Raw genomic sequence first — 23,922 nt, forward strand, 5'->3', positions numbered from 1 at the left:
GTCTATTAATAATTTTAATAACCATCAAGGCAGGCAGTCCCCAATTTATTGATGATTATATTCCAGTATTGTGTTGATTGCTACTGATATTGTATTTTACCAAGAGAAGCAATATTATATACATGACAGACTGCCAAGCTAACCCACAGACACCTATGTAATCTACAATATTCTTAGCATAGCAAAAGTGTCACAGAATGCAATCATCATGTGCAACTCTGGTCAAGGTATTTTGGGTGCCAATCTGGGATACCTCTACCCACCCTTGTGGTGGAATGGGTGATTCCCTCTTCCCTACTCCATTAATGTGACAATCAGGTGGAATGGAACCCTACTTTCCCAACTCCAAATCATTGATAGTGTCTTTGTAGCCTCAGATGGGATTATAGCATGGCAGGATTAAGGGTACAGAAGTTGAGGGGGAAAAGACCCCAAGTTCTTGAGCAAGGAACACTAAGGAAAAGACCATATCCAATCCTAAATATACCTAGAACACTTTTAAGAAATGGGTTTACTCCTTGGTGACAGCCCTTATGTTTCTCCCTGGGTCCTGGGGGTGGACTGGCCATTTCCCTAGCCACTGCCAAATGTTGATATTTCTGTCTATCTGAGACAGTTATTCAGAAGTGCTTGTTCATATATAAAAAATTAAGTTGAGATGGATTTGATTTCCCTTCTTGCCACATTTATTTGTGCATTCAACAAACTTGAATTAGAGGAATGCAAAAGCACACTTTTCAATGTGATTTCTAGGGAAGCATTTTGTTACAAAATGAGGGACAGCTTGTAATAAGTCAATGGTAAACTGTAACATATATATATGAATCCCCCCCCCATTTTTTCCATGCCTAAGTAATACCCTAATCACCTAATCACTTTTCTAAAAGTAATCACAAGGGGGCAGCTAGGTGGCACAGTGGATAAAGCACTGGCCCTGGATTCAAGAGGACCTGAGTTCAAATCTGACCTCAGACACTTGACGCTAGCTGTGTGACCCTGGGCAAGTCACTTAACCCTCATTGCCCCACAAATACAAAACAAAACAAAACAAAACACAATTGCCTAGAAAACTAATCACAAAATGTAAGTTCCATGAGAGAAAATAATGTTTTTTTTCTTTCTATCCCCAGATTCTAGCACAGCATCTGACATTTAGTTGGCACATAATAGATTCAATGATGTATAAAAAGAGAATGAGGAAGTTCATTAGCAAAGTAGATCTCTTTTAATAGCCACATTTGATTCAATGCTTTCTACTGAAAATACGAAACATATGATGGCCAACCACTTACCCTTTGACTAGTTCAACTGCAATAAAATCATTGCCATCCCCACTGTTGAAGAGGATGAAGCCATCAGCTGAAGTGGTCTTAAACTGGAAGAAGAGGTGCATGGAGGTGTAGGCCTGGAGAGTGGCCAGGCTCAGGTAGCTACTCTTGGTCTTGAAGGTGACAGGGTCAGCGATGATATTTCTCAAGCCAAAACGGGCCTTTAGCTCACAGTAGTCAATGTCACCATTCTTGCATAAGTCAATGTAGAGGAGTCCATTAAACATGAGGCTCTGTAGGTGGCCAATGAAACTTGAGGGGATAACTGAGATGTAGCGCTTCTCTGTCATGATGCCTGTTTCAATATTATGGAACTCTAAGCGGGTGTGGTCACCCACCATTGTACCTGCATGAATAATTACAGGGAATGAAAAAAGAAGAGAGATGTAACCCTTTGGCATGGGTCCAAATCAAGATTTACCAGGTTCAACTTGTTTCTGTATATAACATGAGCTGAAGTAGTCAATTTACCTGAAAAAGATTAAACTCCAAATCATCTAACCAACAATATAACTCACTTAGGAAGTGATCCAGGCAGTTAAGTGGCATGGTGGATAGAGTACCAGACCTGAAGTCAGCAAGACTCATCTTCCTGAGTTCATTCTGGCCTCAGACACATACCAGCTGTGTGCTCCAGGGCAAGTCATTAGCCCTGTTTGCCTCAGTTTCCTCATCCGGCAAATGAACTGGAAAAGGAAATAACAAACCACTCCAATATCTTTGCCTAGAAATCCCAAAATGGAGTCGTAAAGAGTCAGACAGAACTGAAAAAAAAAACACAACTTAAAAACAATGAAAAGAAGTGATCTGAGTCCTTGTGATCTCACTTCTTAGTCTTCTCATTCTCAAAATATGTTTCAAATATCTAACAATAGAAAAGAAAACATGAGGTCATGGCCAACTTGAAAACCAAGATGATTATTGTATCCTGCCTCTGTAAAACAAAATTATGTCTTTCTAATATAAATTATATAAAAAGCAGAATAAATAGTATCTGGAAATGGAAATATGATTCAGGTGCTATGATTGTTTCTCTCCATAGTACATAGTAACATGTAGGATTGTAACAACAAAGTCAAGGTAGAGTATTTGTGAGTGAGACCTATTTCTCACACATTTTTAATAAGCAATTCTCCAACCTAATTTAATATGCTTGAATAACATGGAAACCAATTATAGAGATTCACCAAAATCATTTTCACAGAATTGGCGTTTGCTTAAACTTTTTTTTTCCTTTTGGCACCTGAATTCAGAGCATTACTCATAAATACTTTGTAAACCTTAAAGTGATAAATATGTGTGATTTATCATCACTGAGCAAAAAAAAAAAGGTAAAACAAAAACAAAACCTAGTTTATGTTTTGGAAGTTTTTGAGTGGTTGTTTGCATGGATAAAGGTAAATAATACTGATAAATTAAAGGATATATTCCAAAGAGTAATAATAAAGTAATGATATTGGTGAATTTTCCAAAGATATGAAATAATTAAAAACAGCATACATCTGTTAATAATCTATTTAAGCAACTAAATATAATTTATTGATATTCAAATTTCCTTGTTTGAGAATTGCAATGGAATAATGAAAAGATCCTTTGTTTTATTTTAGAGCTTTGGACTTAAATCTAACTTCTGGCACTCACTGTGTGATTTTATTAACCTCTCCTAGTCTAATCCATAAAATGGGAATAATAATACTCATGCATTCTACTTCACGGGTTTAGCAAGTGAAGCAAACACTTTGTAAATATCAAAGCACTATAGAATTGTCAATTATGTGGTGTGTGTGTGTGGGGGGAATGATGATGATGAGAGAGTCATCAAGAGGTAAAAGAATAAGAGCTAATCTTCAAGCCCAAAAGACCTATATTCAAGTCTCACCTTTAACACAGACTCTGTATGTGATGATGGTCAAATCACTTAGCTTCTCTGTGCTCTAAGATGATAAATTGCTGGGGAATTGCATTAGTGGATGGAGTCTGTTCACCTGGTAGTTCAATACACAAATTAAATGAGAAGTATAGCTCCTCATTCCATTTTTATTATATTGTAGTTATAATCTAGAGTCTTCATAGATCATTTCTAGACTCTTTATAGGAATGAAATCACTTAGTAGCCAGAGGAGAATTTGTAGAGAGGAGAAAGACAAGGAATCAAACTGAAGAATAAAAAAGAGTTGTCAAAAAGATATATGAAAGGTATGGGGGACCATGAAGTAATCTGGAGATTGAATTTTGAGGAGTGGAAATTCTGGAGGACTCAAGAATAAAGAGAAAGATGAGAGAAAAGCAATGAACCAAAAAAAAAAAAAAAGAACTTGAGTCAAAGGACAAGGAAGGAGTAGGTAAGGTGAGTGAAAGGAATTTAGTTGCACCTGTCAAATTGTTAATGAGCTTAAAAGAAAAATGAAAACTCCAGAGTTGAAGATCCACATAAACATTAAATGTAATAATTACAACAGATGAGGGAGATAAGTTTATTTTGTTTCTGATTCTCTGCTAGTAAAATGTATTTCAATCAGAAAGGAATGAATACAAATGGCCCATAGTAACTCGAAACCCACAAAAAGCTAGAAGATAGTAAAAGAGCATCAAGCTGCTCTTGATAAATTGGGGTAACTAAACCCAGATGAAGGACATGCCAGGAAAGTGAAAGAAGTTACAGATGTGATTGTGGAGTTACCATCAATAATCTTGGCAAGAGTCTGGAGAATGAGATTGTTGCTGTAAGTTCAGTGTAATGTAAATGTCCCAATTTTTTGAAAAAAGGAAGTGAGTAGAATATGTAAATTATAGGCCAAGTGAGCTTGACTTTGATTTCTGGGAAATTTTAGAATGTTTTATTAAACATTTTATTATAGTTTTATAATGTTTTATTATTGTCAATAAACACTTTGAAAAGGAATCAGTGATCACAAAGAGGTAGCTTGGACATGCCTAGCTAACCTCATTTCCTCTTATGATCAATTTACTGGAAGATTAGAGGAATGCTATAGAAATAGTTTATGCAGATTTTAATAAAATATTTGGCAGTTTCCCATGTTCCTGTAGATAAGATAGAGAGATCTGGGTTAGATTATCAGTAGTATAGTTTGACAAATTCAGAACTGGGACACATACCATAGCAATTAATGGGGTGATATCAACTCTGAAAAAGATCTCTAAGGGCAGGTAGGTGGCACAGTGGATAAAGCACTGGTCCTGAATTCAGACACTTTTCTGGTTTGGGTCTAGTGTGTCAATTAAGTAATATTACCAGAGGTAGGTGAAGACCACTTTAACTAGGTGGCTATATTGGTGAATTGTTAAAATACTCATGAAGCAAGAAAATAGTATGCACCACTCAAAGATAGCAAAAGGAAGAGAAACCCTATCTCAAATTAGTCTTGGGAATTCTCAAAGGCTCAGTATTTCTGGCCTGTAAATTCAAAGATAGAAATAAGAGTCTCTGCCCTCAAGAAGCTTATATTCTATTGAGGGAATCAACACATAACCACATAAATAAATATATAAATAAAATATATTGCAAAAGTTAGCGCAAAGTCATTTGGCAGGAGGTAGCCCTAGCAACTGGGGAAATCAGAGAAGTCCTCACACAGGAGGTAAAACTTAGACTGAACATTTGAGAAAAAACCATATTCTTATGGAACATCTATTCCATTAGATGGTCAGGGTAATGGTATTATCATAAGGTCATTGGGGGAAGATGGCATGGATTTTTTCAATCAATACATCTAGAAGCTCCCTATATTTCCAAAGGAGTTCAGAATCGCTTCCTTTGCCTTTCAGACTCTTTGACATGATGGGGTCTATAGTCTGTGCCAGTGACATTAGTGGGAATGAAAAACTAACTCTTGTTAATTCCAGGTTAGAATTAGATCATACCATTTGTGTCATTAGATCCTAAAGCACCAGCAGACAAAGCAGAAAAGTATAGGAACTGTGGGACAGAGGATGGGTATATTCCAATTATGATACAATAGCAAAGGAAATAGTAGAGGTGGGAAGTCATTCCACACTTATAATAACAATTTAGCTAGTCACTGAGAAAGCAGCTTCCAATCCCTCTCTGGTACTAGTAATTGAAAAGAGGTCTGTGGAAGACAGAATCAGAGGACTAACTGATGCTGGTGATCTTGGCACTGGCCAGTCTTGCTTGGTTTCAGAAAAGCATTGAGGTAGAATATCTATGCTGTGACATAGGGGAACACAACCAGGAGTTCATGCATTAAAATTAGTATTTGGTTAATATTATTAATGAATTGATGTAATGGCCTCAGATTTCCGTCCATGTACTTTAGTAGCTGGGTCATCTATTTTCTAATCTAGATGAGCAGAAGTACCTTATTTTGGATCTATCTATCCTAACAGTCCATGGGTACAGGGAACAAGTCAGGGGTATGTTTTAGCCTTCTTGGATCCTAGCAGGAATGGGCCTGTGGTGACATTTTACTTCCAAAGTTGCTGACATAGCAGAGGCATGAGCAATGTCAATCTGAAATCTTTCTCTTTGTTCACTCTTAAGGGAGAGGTAGTGCTCAACCAATATCAAATGGGGAAAACTTTTGTTTTGTTTTGTTTTTCCAGTTTTGGTTCCTATGAGCACTGTCAATCCTAATTCACTCTACTAGCCATAGTTTATCCCGTTGTTTACAAAATTTCTGGAACCTAACTGGAAATCCCTTGAAATGAGGGTGTTCCATTGCTAATAGAGATTAGTGAATAAGGCATAAGCCATTTCTTAATAACCTGGGAATGAGGAGAATGTGTGTGTTGGGGGTTGAGGGGAGGGCACAACGTGAATAGAAGAGGGAGGCAAATTTAAATTTCCTAATTTTATTACTTATATTAATAAATTATTTTTAAAAATTCTTATCATTGTTAAAAAAGAAACAGACCATCTCTCTCATAAGCAAAATTGTTTATTATTACTTTTAATTTCCCAGACCTTCTTAATGCCCACACTTGAATTCTTCCCTCAGTTACAAAGTAGGGGGCAAGATGTGAGTAGGCTCAAGATGAAAGAGCTTCATTAATTTCAAACACCAAATTACTCCACGACTTGGGCAATGATTTTTAATTATTAGGAATAACAGAAAGCCTAATTTATAATTACCTTTATTTCAGTATTTCTATAAAGAATAGTGAGGGAGGGACTGTGCATTACTGTGGATGCTGGGAATCTGCAGCTGCTTATTTAAAAGTAGGGTTTTCAACATGCAGTTCTTCCTACCCAAAGACAAGGTCATAGTTGCAGGGGGAAAGCATTAGGACGAGACTGCCACCTAGTGGCTATGTTTTTTAAAACGGCTTCATTGGTCTAACAATGGAACTAGCTGATCTGGACTGTTAAAACCATTTTCTTCCCTGTAGTTTTTCAAAAGTGACTTCACAATGAGGATTACCTGAATGATAAATTCATGTCTGAGTATGCGCTGTGAATTTCCACTTATTTTACTCTTCCCTCATTCTCTCCAAAGACTATGTCTTTATCAACAAGTTCAAGGGAAAAAAAGATTCTTTACCTCTTATTATAGTATTATAGTATTATTTCTATGTAAGTAGGGACATATGCCCGAGGTAAGTTTAATTCAGTAAGTAGAATGGAATCTTTTAGATGATGATTCTGAGAATAAATATGGCGACACAGTAAGGACGGCACTTATTTGAGGCAGGTGAGCCCAGGATTTGGTTTTAGTTTGGGGGCAGGGAACAGAGTAAAGCAAAGCAAATTTGGGTCATCTATACACATCTAGAGTCCTTCCTGCATATCTCTGTGTTTACTCAAACCCATTGGGAGATTGGTGTGGCTAGAAGGGACTGGAGCAGATATCCGGAAAGGACAATGGAGATCTAATTCCACACCCACCCTTGCCTGAAGAGTACAGAGATTTGTTTTAAGATTTATCTATTTCTTTAAATTACTCATAATTTCTGGTTTTTAATATAAAACTATAACTCATAATAACTGCAATGTGATTATGCATATGAAGGAAGGATTCAATGAAGGGGCTTGTGGCACATGAACTGTTTAGAAGTTTTTAACTTAAGACACTAGATAGGGTTCTGCCACTCATATAAGAGACTCTGAGTTAGAATCATGTGAGAATCTTATAGGTTTTATTTTATTAATAACTCTTCTAAGTGCCTAGAAAGCAGAAAATACTAACAGTAAGGCAGGACCTAGGCTATGCAAGAATTATGTAAAAAGACTAGGTTATGTCAGCAGGCTTGGCAACAAGTAAAATGCCTTCCTCAGAGACAAGTAGCCTCAAGCTGGGTTAAATCCCCTCATTGTTTCTTTCCTTGGGAAACTAATTTGTCCCTGGTGAGGGACATGCCTTGAAAACAATGTTAATCAAGAACTATTTAAATAACTACTATGTGCCAATCACTCTGCTAAAATGTCCACCCCTATGAGACAAAAGCATCTACATAGGTACATGCAAAACACAAGAAAATTTTGGGGGAAAGTCACTAGCACCTAGCAGATCAGGAAAGGGTTCGCATAGAAGAGGGTTCTTGAAGGAAACAAAAGATGTTAAGAGACAAAAGTGAGGAGGTAATGCTATGGGATACAACCAATTCTAAGGTCCTGGAGAGGGAGTGCCAGGTATGAGAAACAGTAAAAAGGCCATTTCAACTAGGCTACAGCATATGTGAGGGGTAGTAATCTATAATAAGGCTGAAAAAGTAGGCTGAAGCAAGGCTGTAAAGGACTTTAAATGCCAAGAAGAAGAGCTAATAGTTGACCCTACAAGTAACGGAGAGTCAGCAGAGTTTATTCAGTAGGGATATAAGGAAAGTCACTTTGGCAGCTTTATGAGGGATTGATTGAAATAGGAGAGACTGTTATGTTCAGGTAAATGAATTAGAAAGCTATTATAATAGTCCGGGAGAGAGGTGAGGAGGGCATGAACTAGGGTGGTAGCTATATGAGTGAAAAGGAGACATACACAAGATGTGTTGTAGTGTGTTGTAGAGGTATTTGGCAATTGGTTGAAAATGTAGGAGGGACAGCTAGATGGCACAGTGGATAAAGCACCGACCTTGAATTCAGAAGGACCTGAGTTCAAAAGTTCAAATTCAGCCTCAGACACTTAACACATACTAGCTGTGTGACCTTGGGCAAGTCACTTAACCCTAATTGCCCAGCAAAAAAAAAGTAAGGTGAATGAGAGTGAGGAGTTCAGAATGATGTCAAAGTTGCAAAGCTGGGTAAGTTGAAGGTTGGTGGTACCTCCAAGAGAAATAAACAAGTTTGGAACTGGGGTTGTTTGGAAGAAGGGAAGAAGATGTTTCTATTTGGGCCATCATGAGATTGAGATCCCCAGGAGACATCTAGTTTGAATAGTCTGTTAGAGATGTAAGACATCTGTCTGTTACCTTATTTAACATATGAGGAAACTGAGGCTCAGATAGTTTGAAGAACCTTCCCAAAGTCACACAATAAGGTAGTGGTAGAGCTAGAAATATAACCCAGGTCTCCTAAATCTTAGTTCACCATTTTTTTCCTCACTCCATTATGTTTCATTTTTGTTCAATGTTTTCTAGAGAAAGGTCTCTTTATCCTTGATTTGTTTTCTTCCCTTATAATCTCCTCTCCAAAGCATATGTCTATGTATCTAAAATACTGTATTATTTAGAACATAACTCACCATCACTGCTAGATCATTGTTGGAAGATGGTAATTATCATAAATAACAGAAGAATGATGGATGTCATACAAAAGGACTTTCCTCTCTATCTCACACAATAATGCCCATTCTTTAAAGCACAGTTCAAATAACTCTTTAATTTGGGCAAGTAATTTACCCTCCCTGGACCTTAGTTTCTTCATCTATAAAATGAGAAGAACTGAACTAAATGCCTTCTTGAGTCTCTATCAGTTCTAGATCTGTAATTTATAAAAATACAGAGGTCACTGATGTCTTGGACTGCCCTGGGAGTACAGTAAGGGCATACTCACTCACTGGGAATCCTGGAAGTTGTACTCTTCACAGTCCTAGAAAAAACTAAGCCTATCACAAACTTTGAGATGGGAGGGAACTATTCTCTGCCGTGGTAATGAAGACTACAACTCCCAGAATTCCCATTGAGTATTTAGACCCTTACCCTGCCCACAGGGTAATTGGAGATCCGGTCAAATAAAAATCAGTCTGGGCTTGTCCAAATACCATGTCACGTTATGATTCTCTAAGTCCAAGTACTGTCTCCTAACTCTAATGACATTCATAGTCTATACACACAGTTTTATCCTTATAAACAGTCTAACATTTTTTTTTGCTAATTTTTCCATCGAATTAATTTTATTGCCCTTACAATACTGGACATTCTTTGTGAAAAGAAAAATACATTATTTTTTACCTTGCTCAATAGCACCTACTTGTTAGATACTTCGTGACTGACTGCAGTTTTGAATTAAGTTCATACTATCTTCAAAAAAGTAGGCTAGTAGTTATAGCTACAAAGTCAAAATGAAGGATCCTCTGCCCTCAAGGAGTTTATATGCCCTCATGGAAATTAAATGCCACTAGGCTAATCAAAGTTAATTAAGCCAGGAAAAAGATCAATGAAAGACGAAAAGAAATTTATGGGCAGAAAGAGTGAAAAATTACACATTAATTGGACTCACCTTCAGCCACATCATCATCCACAGTAAGCTTAAGGCTTTTTCCTCTCCTCACCACCCGTACAGTGTGCCATTCATTGTCGTTGAGTTTCTGTCCAGCATAAAGTGTCTCTGGTCCTTTGCCTGAGGATAGTGGTAATTGCCAAAGTTAGTACCAGTTTCATATATAAATGGTCTTCAAAATAGAATGATCAAAGCCACACTGGTGTATAAGACCCATCAGCACTTGGAAAGCTAACTTCTGTGTTGTTTAAAAATCTTTTAGTCCCTTACACTTCATTCCAGAAATTTGAAAGTTGGTCTTGATTTTGCCCATCCAGCTTTTACCTCTCAAGAAACCCAAAGTGGAAAGAGCCATGGTCTGTCTTTGCTTATGGAAGTCATCATTCTTAATCCAATGACAGAATAGCTCAGTGACAGGACAGTTAGAAAGAAATGGTGTTAAATGCAAACAATTAAGGAGTGGGACCTCCTTGAGAACAAGATTCACCTTAATTAGGCATCTCAAATTATAAAGGAGTAAGTCCAGTCCCCCTAGAGAGAAGAATTTATCCAAAGTAGCAATGGATCTTTCCCATCCTTAAAGTATTACACACCAGCATGGCTTTGCCTGAAGGGGGTAAGGGAGATTTATCTTTTGCACAAAAAGAAAACTTTAGCATAAAACTTGTTTATTCTGATTTTTTCATTGACAGAGAATTTCTATAAAAAAATAGAGTCTTGTTGATACCCCACTTAATGCCACATAGAAAAGTGTTGATTTTTTTTTTAATATTTGTTATTAACTCCCTTTGTCTACAATGCTCCTGAAGGGACTGTGAGTGGCCTCAAGTCTATCCCATTCTTCTCTATCTTGCAGAAAGGTTTTAAATTCTACTAATTTAAAACTACTTCTACTCTTCAACAATTTAAACTGAATTTAAGAAACATTGGGTGCTTCAAGCATACTATCCTGGGAACACAGAGAAAAAAATGACATAGCTCCTCTTCTCAAGGTGCTTATATTTTACTTAGGATATAAAACATATGTTCAGATTAAGAAATACAAAATAATTTTAGGGGAGGAGAGAAAGCCAATAAATGTATTCAGGAAAGGACTTCCAAAGGAGGAGGCATCTGAGACCATTCTTCTAAAATAATAGTCATTTCACATTAAGAAAATGAAGATCATGTAAATACACTTATAAACCAATGTATCTCCAGATAACTCTGTGGCTTTCAGGTTCCAGAATAATTTACTCATTAGTACTAGGCTTGGATTAGGGAATTATGGACGTTAGTAACCAAAAGACTTTTATTGTTAACACTGAGGATTATTCAGATTTGAGAGTGACAATGGAAACATTTCATAAAAGAAGAGTATGAAGAATAAAGACCTGATCCTTCAGAGATAATTTGGAATTGCCACTTTAGAACCAAGGAACCAGTCCAAAGAATATTGTAGCCAACCAAAGATCCAGAATAATTTTAAGATTATTTTGGATAGTACTTAAAAGAGTTTCAGCTCAAAGAAAGGTATTGAATGAATAATTTTATTTTGGGGGGTGAAAGTAACTGCTGACCTGTGGATTTCACTGTCCTTGGTAATGACTTGCAAAAGATGTTAGAAAATTCTGTGGCATGAAGAGACTTTCAAGATCTCAACCTTTTCTGATGAACACTCATCAAATGTCAATCCATAACTACATTGTTAATGTAATTCTCCATATTTCCATCATCACTGATATGGGTTAAGAAACTACAGACCCTGGGGGCAGCTAGATGGCGCAGTGGATAGAGCACTGGCCCTGGATTCAGGAGTACCTAAGTTCGAATCCGGCCTCAGACACTTAACACTCACTAGCTGTGTGACCCTGGGCAAGTCACTTAACCCCAATTACCTCAGAAAAAAAAAAAAAAGAAACTATAGACCCTCAGAACTGTAAGGGCTGTCAGAGGTCATCCTTTCCATCCATTTAAAACCTGAATAAGAGTCCCCCCACCAGCATCCACTTGAATTTTTGTCTATCTTTGTACCTTATGTAACCTTACACGTTACTCAGCCACCTTCTTAAGACTTAAGTATTGAATAAAAGGATGAAATGCCTCCATAGACAGTATTAAAACTAAAGATAATTGGATTCATAATGCTTTCATTTGTGCAATTTTACTTCTGCATGGTCTCTATTTGAGAATGGAACTGCAGCTGCGATTGAAGAATTTTTTTCACTTGAAAACTAAGACAATTTACAAAATGGGAAAATTTTTAGCAAATTATGACTCAAATTGGGCAGGTATGTAGCTCAATGGATAGAGTGCTGGGCCTGGAGTTAGGAAGACTCATTTTTGTGATTTCAAATCTGGTTTCAAACATTTATTTCCTGTGTGACCCTGGGCAAACCACTTAACCCTGCTTTGCCTTAGTTTCCTCATCTGTAAAATGAGCAGCAGAAGAAATGGCAAAATCACTCCAGTATTTTTGCCAAGAAAACCCCAAATGGAGTCATGAAGATTCAGACACAACTGAAAACCACAGAACAACACCACAATTCACATTCTGGATCTTTAAAACAGCTTCCTGGGGCAGCTAGGTGGCGCAGTGGATAGAGCACCGGCCCTGGAGTCAGGAGTACCTGAGTTCAAATCCGGCCTCAGACACTTAACACTTACTAGCTATGTGACTCTGGGCAAGTCACTTAACCCCAATTGCCTCACTTAAAAAAAAATTTTTTAATTTAAAACAGCTTCCTCTCTCCTCTTAAAATATGAATTTTCTAAATGAAAATAATCCCTCCAAAACCCTTATAAAATAATCTTCTATTCTAAGTGGAAAGTCAAATCCCATATCTGATCCCCTGGAAATTAGGTGATGTGACTTAGAGATTTCACTGGTAACTCTGGTGAGGAATCTCATTTTACCATCATAGGTCAACACCTTCACCACAACTTATATTCTTAGTTGACAAGAACACCAGTATCAAACTCTCTTATCCATGGCTGCTTGCTCCTAAGTGCAGGCCAGAAGCAAATTAAAATATAATTCAAAAATGTTTAACAAAATAAATAAAAATATAAGACAGATAATAGTAATTTTTGTTTTTCTAAATCACAATGTGGCCTGCAGGGATCGGTTTCTATTTTAGTTTGACACTAACTGTGCTAGACAATTGACAAGTTATGTAACTTGCCCAGGGTCATAGAGGTGGTACAGATCAGAAGTTGGAGGCCTTAAAGCTAAGCCTTCCATTGCTTTGGAGTTACCTCTCTACCTAATATGCCTCACTGATTCTACTTAAGGCAGAGCTAATGAAACCAAAATGAAGGGTATGTGTTGTGATATAACATCACTAATAATTCTCAGAAAACATTAGAATAATCAGTATATAATAAAACCCTTGATATTTATTATAACTACCCTGTGTGTGTATATATTGACCTACTCAATTTAGAGATTTTACAAGTGGATGTTCCCTGCGTTTAGAATTGATTTCTTCCTGTTGATAATTCATTTCTCATGTTTAAGGGGCTGTCAGACATCACAGTTACCTATGCATAGCCACTAAATAGGCCGTCACTAGTAGACTGGGACCAACCACAGGTGGATATTATACTGCAGGAGCAGATGGTCTTTGAAGATACAAGTCAGCCTTAGGCTTTATGTGTGGGTGTATGTATGTGTGTGTGATGTATGTGTGTGTGTATTTGTGGGACGGCAGGATTTACCTTCAATTCTTCTAGCAAATGTCTCCAATATAAAGAAGCAAAGAGAAATATAGATAATATAGTCTCAGCCAGAAAAAAAAAATAGGAAAAAATAATTGAAAATATTCTGTAAGGTGGAATCTTTTTTAGGCAATTGGTTTTGACATTATTTAATCTTTATAACATTAATACCAAGGGAATAAAGTGAAATGACAGGAAAAAAAAACTGGGACATAGAAATTATGATACTGTTACATCATTGTGAACTATTCACATAGGTAATTCAAACAAATTTACTTTAATATTAGAAGTTGGACAAGTTTGTTATTTTTTTTTTGTTTTGTTTTGTTTTGTTTTGTTTGCAGGGCAATGGGATTAAGTGACTTGCCCGAGGTCACACAGCTAGTGTCAAGTATCTGAGGCTAGATTTTGAACTCAGGTACTCCTGAATCCAGGGCCAGTGCTTTATCCACTGCGCACCTAGCTGCCCCACAAGTATGTAATTTTAATGCTACTATTGGATTGTGGATATTTCTGTCTCCACAGGAATGCATAAATGCACATATCATTCAGCTGGACAAAGGGATGAGTTTCGATGTCAAATAACTTGTGCAAATGTCAAATATTGTTTTGGGTGAGACTAAAACCACCAGTTGATATGGGTTTGTGTATGTGGGGGTGCTGTGGAAGCATGGAGTCCCAAACCTCTTAGTGGAGTTTTAAGCTTATTTATTTAGGTTTTATTAGCTTAAAAAATGCACTGACTTTTGGGACACAAGAGAGAAGAAAAAGATAGTGATGGATAGACATAGATAGAGATAGACATAGTTACATATTGTCCTCAAATAAATTTCAAGCTCTGCTCACCATTTTTTAATACTTACTCAGACTGTCCTCACATTTTTAGAAAGAATGCATGTTTTCTGAAAAACATGATTATTCATATTACCTCCTTTGCTAGAGATCTTTAGAGAAGGATTTATATTGTATATTATTAGTGAACTGTGGAGCTATACATCTTCACAGGATTATCATGGGATCATAGATTTTGACCTGACAGGAATCATATAGGTTATAGAGTCTAATCCCCTTATTTCATATATGAGACACCTATGGCCAAGAGAGTTTAAGTAACTTTCTTGGGGTCACACAACTATTTAGTATCTGAGGTAGTCATCTTGATTCCAAGTCTCATGACCCATCCATACTAGAAAATATATTTCCTAACAATGTCTTTTTAAAAATAAACTAGATATCTCCAGGAGCAGTATGTAAAGAACATTTGCTCTGGTCAAATACAAGGTCAGCTAGCCCTAATGGAAAAAAAATTTTAAAGGACATTTCTATAAAAAAAGAATATGAGATGAATAAAGTCTCTATTCCCTTGGGTCTGAGATTATTCAAAATGAGAAGAACAGTTGGTCCGCTTTCAAGAAGGAAGGAACAAACAAAAAGTTTAATGAAAATTGCCAGCAGTTGAAGAACCAGGTCCAGGACCAAGAGAAATTGGTTTGAAATCAATTGGTCAGCTGCTCCCTAAGAGCCAATGAGAAGTGTTGAAATATAGCCTGATATTTAGCATCAACCCATCTGAATACACAAGTAGAAGCTTCCAAGGAGTCCAAACCTGATGCCAGTGAAAAAGCATCAGCAAAGAATAAGAAAAAGCTCCTTGTATGTGATATTTGTACCTAGGGCCTCTAGAAAAAATAAATAATTAAATAATTAATTTAAGGTGGCTACTCAAAAGAGCTCCACCATCAATATTTTTATATTATCTTCCAATGTTAATGTTTAACTTTATAATTTATTTTTTCCACAAGATCCAGATTCCAATGACCTAGAGACAAACAATGAGGAAATACTTACAATCAATGCAGATCAGTGACTGCCTTTGTAACTTACTACACTCATATTACATTTACTCACTGGATGCCCTTAGGTTAAGTGAATTGCCCAGGGTTATAGAGTTATATGTATAGAGGCAGGATAACTTCAATCCAGATTTTCCTGGTACTCTCTCTACTAAACTATACTGCCCTCATATGCACATGTCTGTGTAAAGTTTAATGGAGGTCTGCCAATGAAAGCTTCATTTACAGAGCATGCATAGCAGACTTTGTCTGTTGCCAACCCATTTGGGGTAGCTTGGTGAACCTGCTTAGAGAAGTATGTGATGAAGTGTAAGGAAGGTTCATAGTCTCTAATTCAGAGCAGGTGTTTCCAGCTGCTGAAACTGTAATGTGGCAATATTTGATGTAAGACTCTGGGTGGGAAGAAGAGCTATATATTTGTAGAAAGAAGATGAGAAGAAAGAAAGCAATATCAATTAGATGGCTACTGTATGGAGATTTCAAAATATCCCCTCCTTCTATCTGTTAAAAATCTAGTAACAAATATCTATAAAAAGGATTCCCCTAAAGTTCTTTTCACCATCCTATCTTGCATCAATTACCAAATCAACTTGCTACATTCTCAACCCTTGTTCATCTGGTAGCGACTCTCTTTCTATGAGCAAAAGAAGCAAGGGAGCAGAGAAAGATTACACTATCACCCCAACGACTTTAGACTCCACTAAGCATGAGGGCATGCATAGGAATGCTAGTAGAACAGATATCTTGTAGTCTTTGGGGGGGTACTTCATGAACAGAATACCACATTTTCCTTTTTGCCATAGAGAAAATTGACTCCACTTTAGCAAATCCCCATTGCCATCTTGCTCATGGCTTAAGGAGCTTTTTAAAAAATTCTCCAGGGAAGGGCTAGGGATTGAGAAGCAAAGTCTTGTGGGGATAAATGGAAAAACTAGATTTTTTCCTGATTATCATATGGTTACACTTTGGCCAGTAAATTCTCCTTAGAGGCCAATACTAAAAATTATATCAGGACAAGAATCCAAGACCTCTTCAAACACAAGGCAATTTATTTTTCATTTTCCATGTATTTCAAGTTTTGATGAAGAATGAAATATCTAAGAATGAAGTAAAATTATTGGTTTCAAAACTGAGTGAGAATGTTTTTATTTCCTCCCTCCTCCATGATGGTTTTCTTTTCAAGTTTTCATTTTTAACCTTTCAAGCATTTTCCTTGGACCAGGCCACTCACATTAAAGGAGTATGTTGTCCCTTCCAGGAGCATTGTAACTGACAAAAACATAGACAACCCAAAAAATACAGAAGCATGTCAATTTGTTTCCATAACCAGGCTAAACCTACTAAACCAGATGGTTTTGCTCATATGCAGGAAATAGAAAAACCCTTCCATTTATCACCAACCTGCTCTCTGAAGAGGAAAATGAGTGATCTTTCTAGGTCTATTTTTGGATGCTGGTACCATGCCCCCTATCCCTAAGACTTACCTGAATACCTTTCCATTACTGATATAAGAAAGGGAAGGAGGAGATAATAGGCTCCTCGGAGAAGAGAGTTATCTAATGAATTAACTACCAAATTAATATGTGTGATCAAGAAAGTCCTCTTTGTAAGGGAAAGCCTCCCATTTTTAGAATGGTAATAGAATATGGAGTAAAATAATGATAGTTACTGGCTGAGTTCTTTAAAAAACATTTTTGAAATTAAAAAACACACATACCAGAATATGTGTCACCCTCTTGGATCACAGAAGCTCAGATGTACCAACAAATGTTTCACTTCTATTAGGGGTTCTTAACCTTTTTGGTTTACATGGATTCAGGACCCATTCTCAGAATATGTTTTGTTAATTACATTCACAATTGAAGGGAACTGCTAAATTTAGTTAGAAGTTAGTAAAATTAAAGAAATATTTACCCCCGTCCAGGTTCTCAGACCCCCTAAAATCTATCTACAGATCCATCCAGAGGTCCTAGGACCCAAGGTTAAGAACCCCTTATCTACATCAATATGGTCTTTTTTTCACTATTACCAGTTAGGAGGGAAAGATAGGCAGAAAGAGACATGAAGACCATGAAACTAAAGAAGGAGGATGATACTAGAAGTGGGTGAAGACATAGACTTTTCTATTCAGTCCTGTTTTTCCATACCTGGCAGTCCTATTAGCAAAGCAAAAACTCTTATTTTTCTAAAATAACCACTTTCACTGGAATACTAATAAAGAACTTGCTAATTTTCCTACTAGTTTCTATAAAAATTCTAAAAATGTATCATTCCAAGTTGGGTTCTGAACTTCAGAGAAGGACCCCATTCACGGCAACATGTTTAAGAGAAAAATAAATCTTGGAGGGAGTCTCTAAGGAGCAGCTGTATTATACTTTTCAGAGGCATATTACCCAGCTACTCAGCATGGTTTAGGTGACTAAGGATACCCTACCTGGAATATGAACAATGGTATTGGTATTGTAGACAACCCAAATGGAGAAGACACAAGGTATTGTTTTATCCCTAAAATTACCACGGATAATGACCTCTTCCAAATAATCAAATAAGCTAATGAGTATAGTGGCCTACAAGTTATGCCTATATCTTCTTGTTTTTCATATTTCAGTCTCTTCCTTTCATAATCCTTATGGAATATCCTCACAACCCACTGAGCATTTCACTGATGCTATTTTTGTTCTTAAATCAACTAGCATTGATCAAATACATCCTAGGTTCCAGGCATTGTGCCAAGGACTGGGTATACAAAGAAAGGCAACAAAATCCAGGTACTCACAGGCTAATGGAGGAGATAATATGTGAACAACTATGCACAAACAAGATTTATACATGATAAACACAGGATAATCTCAGAGAAAAAGGGACTAAGATTAAGGAGGTTGTAGAAAGTGGGATTTTAGCTGAGATTTGAAAAAAGCCAGGAGAAGGGGCAGCTAGGAGGCATAATGGATAAAGCACCAGCCCTGTATTCAGGAGAACCTGAGTTCAAATCCAGCCTCAGATACTTGATCCTTACTAGCTGTGTGGCCCTGAGCAAGTCATTTAACCCTCATAACCCTGGAAAAAAAGAAAGAAAAAAGCCAGGAGGTAGAGCATTCAAGGCATGAGGGACAGTCTGAGAAAACATAAGGGATCAGGAGATAGTGTGTTGTATGAGAAGCACAGCAAGGAATTCAGGCTCGCTTCATCCCAGAGTACATGGAGCAGATTGAGGTGTAACAAGAATGGAAAGGCCAAAAGAGAGCCAGATAATGGAGTGTTTTGAAAGCCAAACAAGATTTTATTGGAAAGATCATGAATATCTAATGTGAGATCTTTCAATTTCACTTCTTTCTACCTTAAACACATACCTACATATAAACACAGAGGTAATAGGGAGCCCCTAGAATTTATTAAACAAGTGCTCTATTTCCCATAAGCTTCAGTATTTATTTTTGCCATTTCCTATGTAGAACTACAAACGTATCACCACGACCACTAGTTCTGGCTGCTCTCCAGAGCGGAAAAGAGATCCAAAGCTCACTGCAGGCTTCCTTTGTGAAGCACCGTGTTAATTAGCACGTTGCATCCGCCCCTGTTCTCTACCGATAAATACATTGAGGTTTGTTATTATTTGGTTTTCTTTCTTACTTCTGGGATAGCATTAGTCAGGTTCATCAGGGTATTTCTTAGAACAAGGGGCACCCCTAAGTATAGATAACATGGGTAGCACTTGTCAATACCATCTAAAATATGGTCACAGGCAAAGTAAAATGAACCTCATACCTTTCTCTGGGTTGAGATGGAGACATCAATTTTGAAATAAAAGAATTTGGGGACAGGCCTCCCTTAAGGGTCATATTTTTTGGGGGGGGGCAGGCCAACAAGGGTTCCCCAAGGTCACACAGCTAGTAAGTGTCAAGTGTCTGAGGCCGAATTTAAACTCAGGTCCTCCTGAATCCAGGGCCTGTGCTTTATCCACTGCGCCACCCAGCTGCCCCCAAGAGTCATATTACAAATGATTCTTGAAGAAGATAGGTGGGTATGGAAGAACAAGATGTGGATTTGGAGTCCGGAAGACCTGAGTTCAAATCTTGTGGCCCTGGGCCAATTACTTATCTACTATTAGCAATCCATAAAATGAGGATGATAATAGCTCTAAACTTCTTAGGGTTTTTGTGAGGATCAAATGGGGTAATATAGGTAAAATGTTTATAAGCCTTAAAGTGCTATGTAATTGTTAGCTATTCTTATCAAGAAAGGGGAATAGTCTCACCCCCCAATAATGGTTAAGCAGTCAATCAATTATTCAACAAGCACTTAGTAAGCACCCATTGTGTACCTGGTACTGTAACAAGTACTAACACCTACATCCTGCATCATTTTGCCAAACTGCTCAGAATCCAATCGATCAATCGATCAATCAATCAATCAATCAATAAAACATTATTAAGCATCTACTCGGTGCATTGCAAAAAAGAGGCAAGAGACTTCTCTGCCCTGAAGGGAGTTTAAAAATCTAAACAGGAGAGGACAGCATGAAATATATATATCTATATATATATATATTTATATCTATATATCTACAAAGCAAGTTATGTCCCAGTATAAATAGGACAATAATTAAGAGAGAGGGGAAGATGCTGAAATTAAGAGGGGTTGGAGGGAAAGGCTTCCTGTAGAAGGTAGGATTGGAGTTCTTAGTTGGTAGAGATGAAATGACCATCATAACTCTAGATGGGGCACAGATTTAGAGCTGGGAAGGGGACATAAGGGTCATCATGCAGCATAAATACTTCATTTGGGGGGGGGCAATGAGGGTTAAATGACTTGCCCAGGGTCACACCAGCTAGTAAGTGCCAAGTGTCTGAGGTTGATTTGAATTCAGGTCCTCCTGAATCCGGGCCGGTGCTTCTATCCACTGCACCACCTAGCTAAATACCTCATTTTAAAGATGAGGAACTTGAGGCTTACAAAGGTTAAGGGAACTGTCCAAGGTCATAGAGCCAGTGAGAGGAAAGAGCTGGGAATGGGACCCAGAGCTTCAAGTCTAAAGGAACTACTTTTCCATTGAATCAAATGTAATATAAGACTGTTGGTGAAGCCTATTTCCTTCCTTTCAACAGAAAGGTGGTAAAGAACAACGAGGAGTCAGGAAGACCTGAGTTTATATCCTGCTTCAGATATGGTCTGCATGGCTCTGATCATTTACTTAACCTATCTGTGCCTCAGTTTCCTTATCTACAAAATGGGGATGATAATGGCACTTAACTCTCAGGTTAAAGATGCAATGAAGGGAAGGGAAAAGGAATAAGCATTTATTTAGTGCATACTATGTGCCAGGCACTGTGTTAAGAATTTTACAGATTGGATGCTTACAACATCCTATTGTGAGTTAGGTGCTATTATTATCCTCATTTTATAGTTGAAGAAATTTAGATCAATAGAGGTTAAGTGACTTTCCCTGGATCACCCAGCTAGTAAGTTTCTGAGGTCAGATTTGAATTTAGGTACTCCTGACTTTGAATCCCAGCTGTACCAAGATGTGAAGTGTTTCATAAACCTTAAATTGTTACATAAATGTAGTTACTATTATTATTTAATTTCTTTGCTTAAATATTCTTTCTAGAAAGGAAGATTCTATGAAGATTAGAGGTATGTGTGGGATGGGGTGTTGTTAAGATGGGACAGATCTTTAAAATGTATGAATAAACAATCATTTTAAGGGGACAAAGGAAAAGTGTTTTTTATTTTAAAAACTTGTTCTCTTTCCTATTTTACAAAGCATTTTTATAAAAATAATTTCTTCACAGCCAACCCTGTTAAGTATGGAGGGCAAGTTTCATTATCCTGAATTTATATTTCAAGAAGCTGGGGGCTGAGAGAGATCAGGTCATCTGCTCATTGTCACATCTTTTTACAGGTGTTAACAACCACTTTTTTTTAACATTTTGCAAAAATCTTAGGGTTTTTCAATGATAAACACTGAATTCTACAAATCTAGCAGCATCTGTATAAGTCAGAATGATTGGAAAATGGAGGATTTTAATTAATTATCTTTAATTTTGTTTTGGATAAGAGAGGTATGGCTTAGGAAAGGGAAAAGTCTTCTTTAAATCTTTGTTCATAAATATATGCATAGTCATGTAATTTTCCTCTACATCATAATTTTTAATCAAATAAAGCAGCTAGCATTAGTAGCATGTAGCCCTGGGCAAGTCATTTAACTTCTCTATAGGCTCAGTTTCCTCATTCTGTAAAATGGGATATAATAGCACCCACCTCCCAAAGATATATAATATAAGGAGATATGTGTAAAGTACTTGGGCAACTAGGGTGACCAGTGGATAGAGGACTGGGCCTGTAGTCAGGAAAACCTAAGTTCAAGTCTGTCCTTAGACACTAGCTGTTTAACCTGAGCAAGTCACTTAATCCTGTTGGCCTCAGTTTCCACATCTATAAAATGAGCTGCAGAAGAAAATGGCAAACCACTCCATTATCCTTGCCAAGAGCAACCTCAAATGGGATCATGAAAAGTCATACATGATGAAAACAACTGAACAAAAAAAAGCACTTTGCAAACCTTTTAAAGTGTTATAAAATGGTCACTACTACTATTAAGGAACCATTTTGAATCCTAGCAAGAGATGTTTAACATAACATAAAAAGTTCCCAACTGGGGATCTTGTACAAAGTGATACAGTGCTATTCATATATCTTTCTGGAGACAGAGCTTTAAGAAAAGGGTCAACATTATCTATCTTGGGTTACCTAGGTAGTCCTAACTGAAAGCAAGAAAGTAGAGAATGATCACTGAAGTACACCCCCAACAGCCCCAGGTTTCTAAGTAATGACTTACTGTTCTTCCATGAAGGAGGTCATATGTCAGGATTGAAGTGAGACTTCAAAAAAAAAAAATTTAAAAACACTAAAACTAAGGTTTAAAAAGTTTCAATAAGAAGAGCCAAATAAAAATAGCAATGCAAGTTACATCCTTCTGTTTATACTATGTGGGGCATTTCTCCCAGCGCTGAATACTAAATCTGAGATAAGGATGAGAAAGGATAGCATTTGCAGCTACTCTCCCTGGGATGATAATTACAAGGGCTATCAGCTTATTGTACTTTCCAGTATAAGCTGATCACCCACTGGGTCAGAGACAGTTCCCACATTGAATAATCCTGCACACTTCTGTGGATTCTATTATCCTTCTTAACATCTGGCCATGTGCTATTGGTGGAGCCAAGAGAATGGATTAACTGAAACATTGCTCTCTTCTAGTCCTTGCTGGTCTAGATGATAATCCTTCTCTTTCCTGAAATATCATACACTAGTACATTTGAAAATTGAAACTCTTCACTGCCTCATCTCATTACAAATATATGTGCAAATATTGTTGATTGCCTCATTTTGCTTTGTTGCTTTGAGGTAGTGAGGTGGCACAGTGGATAGCGTGGAGGACCTGGAGTTAGGAAGACCTAAATTCAAATGTGGCCATATGTATTACTCGCTGTAACCCTGGGTAAGTCACTTAACCCATGTCTACCTCAGTTTCCTCATCTCTAAAATGGGGATCATCCAGCACCTACCTCCTAGGGTTGTTGGGAGGATAAAATGAGATAATATTTTTAAAGCATTTAGTTCAGTGGTAGACACACTATGAGGTGGTTAGCCAATGCTTTTTCCCCCTTCTTTCCTTTCTAAGATCTTTGAATTTATCAATATTTGACACTACTTCAACCAGTACTGAACAAAACCCCTCCATACCTTCTAAATCCAATGACACTAATATTCTTGATATCCCAAACCCATATATCCTGAAGAATATGTTGTATAATAGAAAGAGAAGTGACTCTGGAGTCAGAGAACTCAGTTTCAAGACCCCCAATGGGATTACTAATCTGTGACCTTGGGTAAGTCATTTAGTCTCTGTGAGTCTTAGTTTCCTCAAATGTAAAATGAAAGAGTTGGAATAGATGTCCTCTGGGGAACCTTTGTAGCTTTGCATTATGAGCCTATGAAAGAAGTAAATTTCAATTGTCCGAGGAAGGTTTAAATGCAAGGGAAGCATGATCTAGGAAATGACCAGAATGCCAAAATGGTTGTAATTTCCACATATGATCTTCAATTTTGTCCTTTGATGGTACTTGGATGTAGAAATCTCATTTACCTGCTAGCCTGTTGATTCAATGGTGTTGATCTTCATGCCTCTCATTATTCTTGGACTATCACAGAGAAGCAAAATCTCCCATGAAACTGATGAAATCTCCATATGTTCGCAGACCCAATAACCCAAAGATCAATGTCCTTCCCCCACATTCAAGCTTTCCCCTATTCACTCTCAACCTCAACCCTATATGTTAGGTATACTATCAAGGGCCAGTGATCTATGAGATTTACACAGTCAAATCAAAAGGCAGCTTAGATTAGA

At 37.3% G+C, this 23,922-nt stretch overlaps 1 protein-coding gene across 1 annotated transcript in view; it reads right to left on the reverse strand.

Moving 5' to 3' along the window:
• The window catches only part of LOC122737952 (neurexin-3-like), a 1,091,749-nt gene that overhangs the window by 25,673 nt on the left and 1,042,154 nt on the right, over window positions 1-23,922 (reverse strand). Inside the window, 2 exon segments of the mRNA XM_043979962.1 lie at window positions 1,293-1,674; window positions 9,961-10,080. Coding sequence (XP_043835897.1) covers window positions 1,293-1,674; window positions 9,961-10,080 — 502 coding nt within the window.

This window comes from Dromiciops gliroides, chromosome 2 (assembly GCF_019393635.1).
Source record: "Dromiciops gliroides isolate mDroGli1 chromosome 2, mDroGli1.pri, whole genome shotgun sequence".
NCBI classification, from domain to species: Eukaryota; Metazoa; Chordata; class Mammalia; order Microbiotheria; family Microbiotheriidae; genus Dromiciops; species Dromiciops gliroides.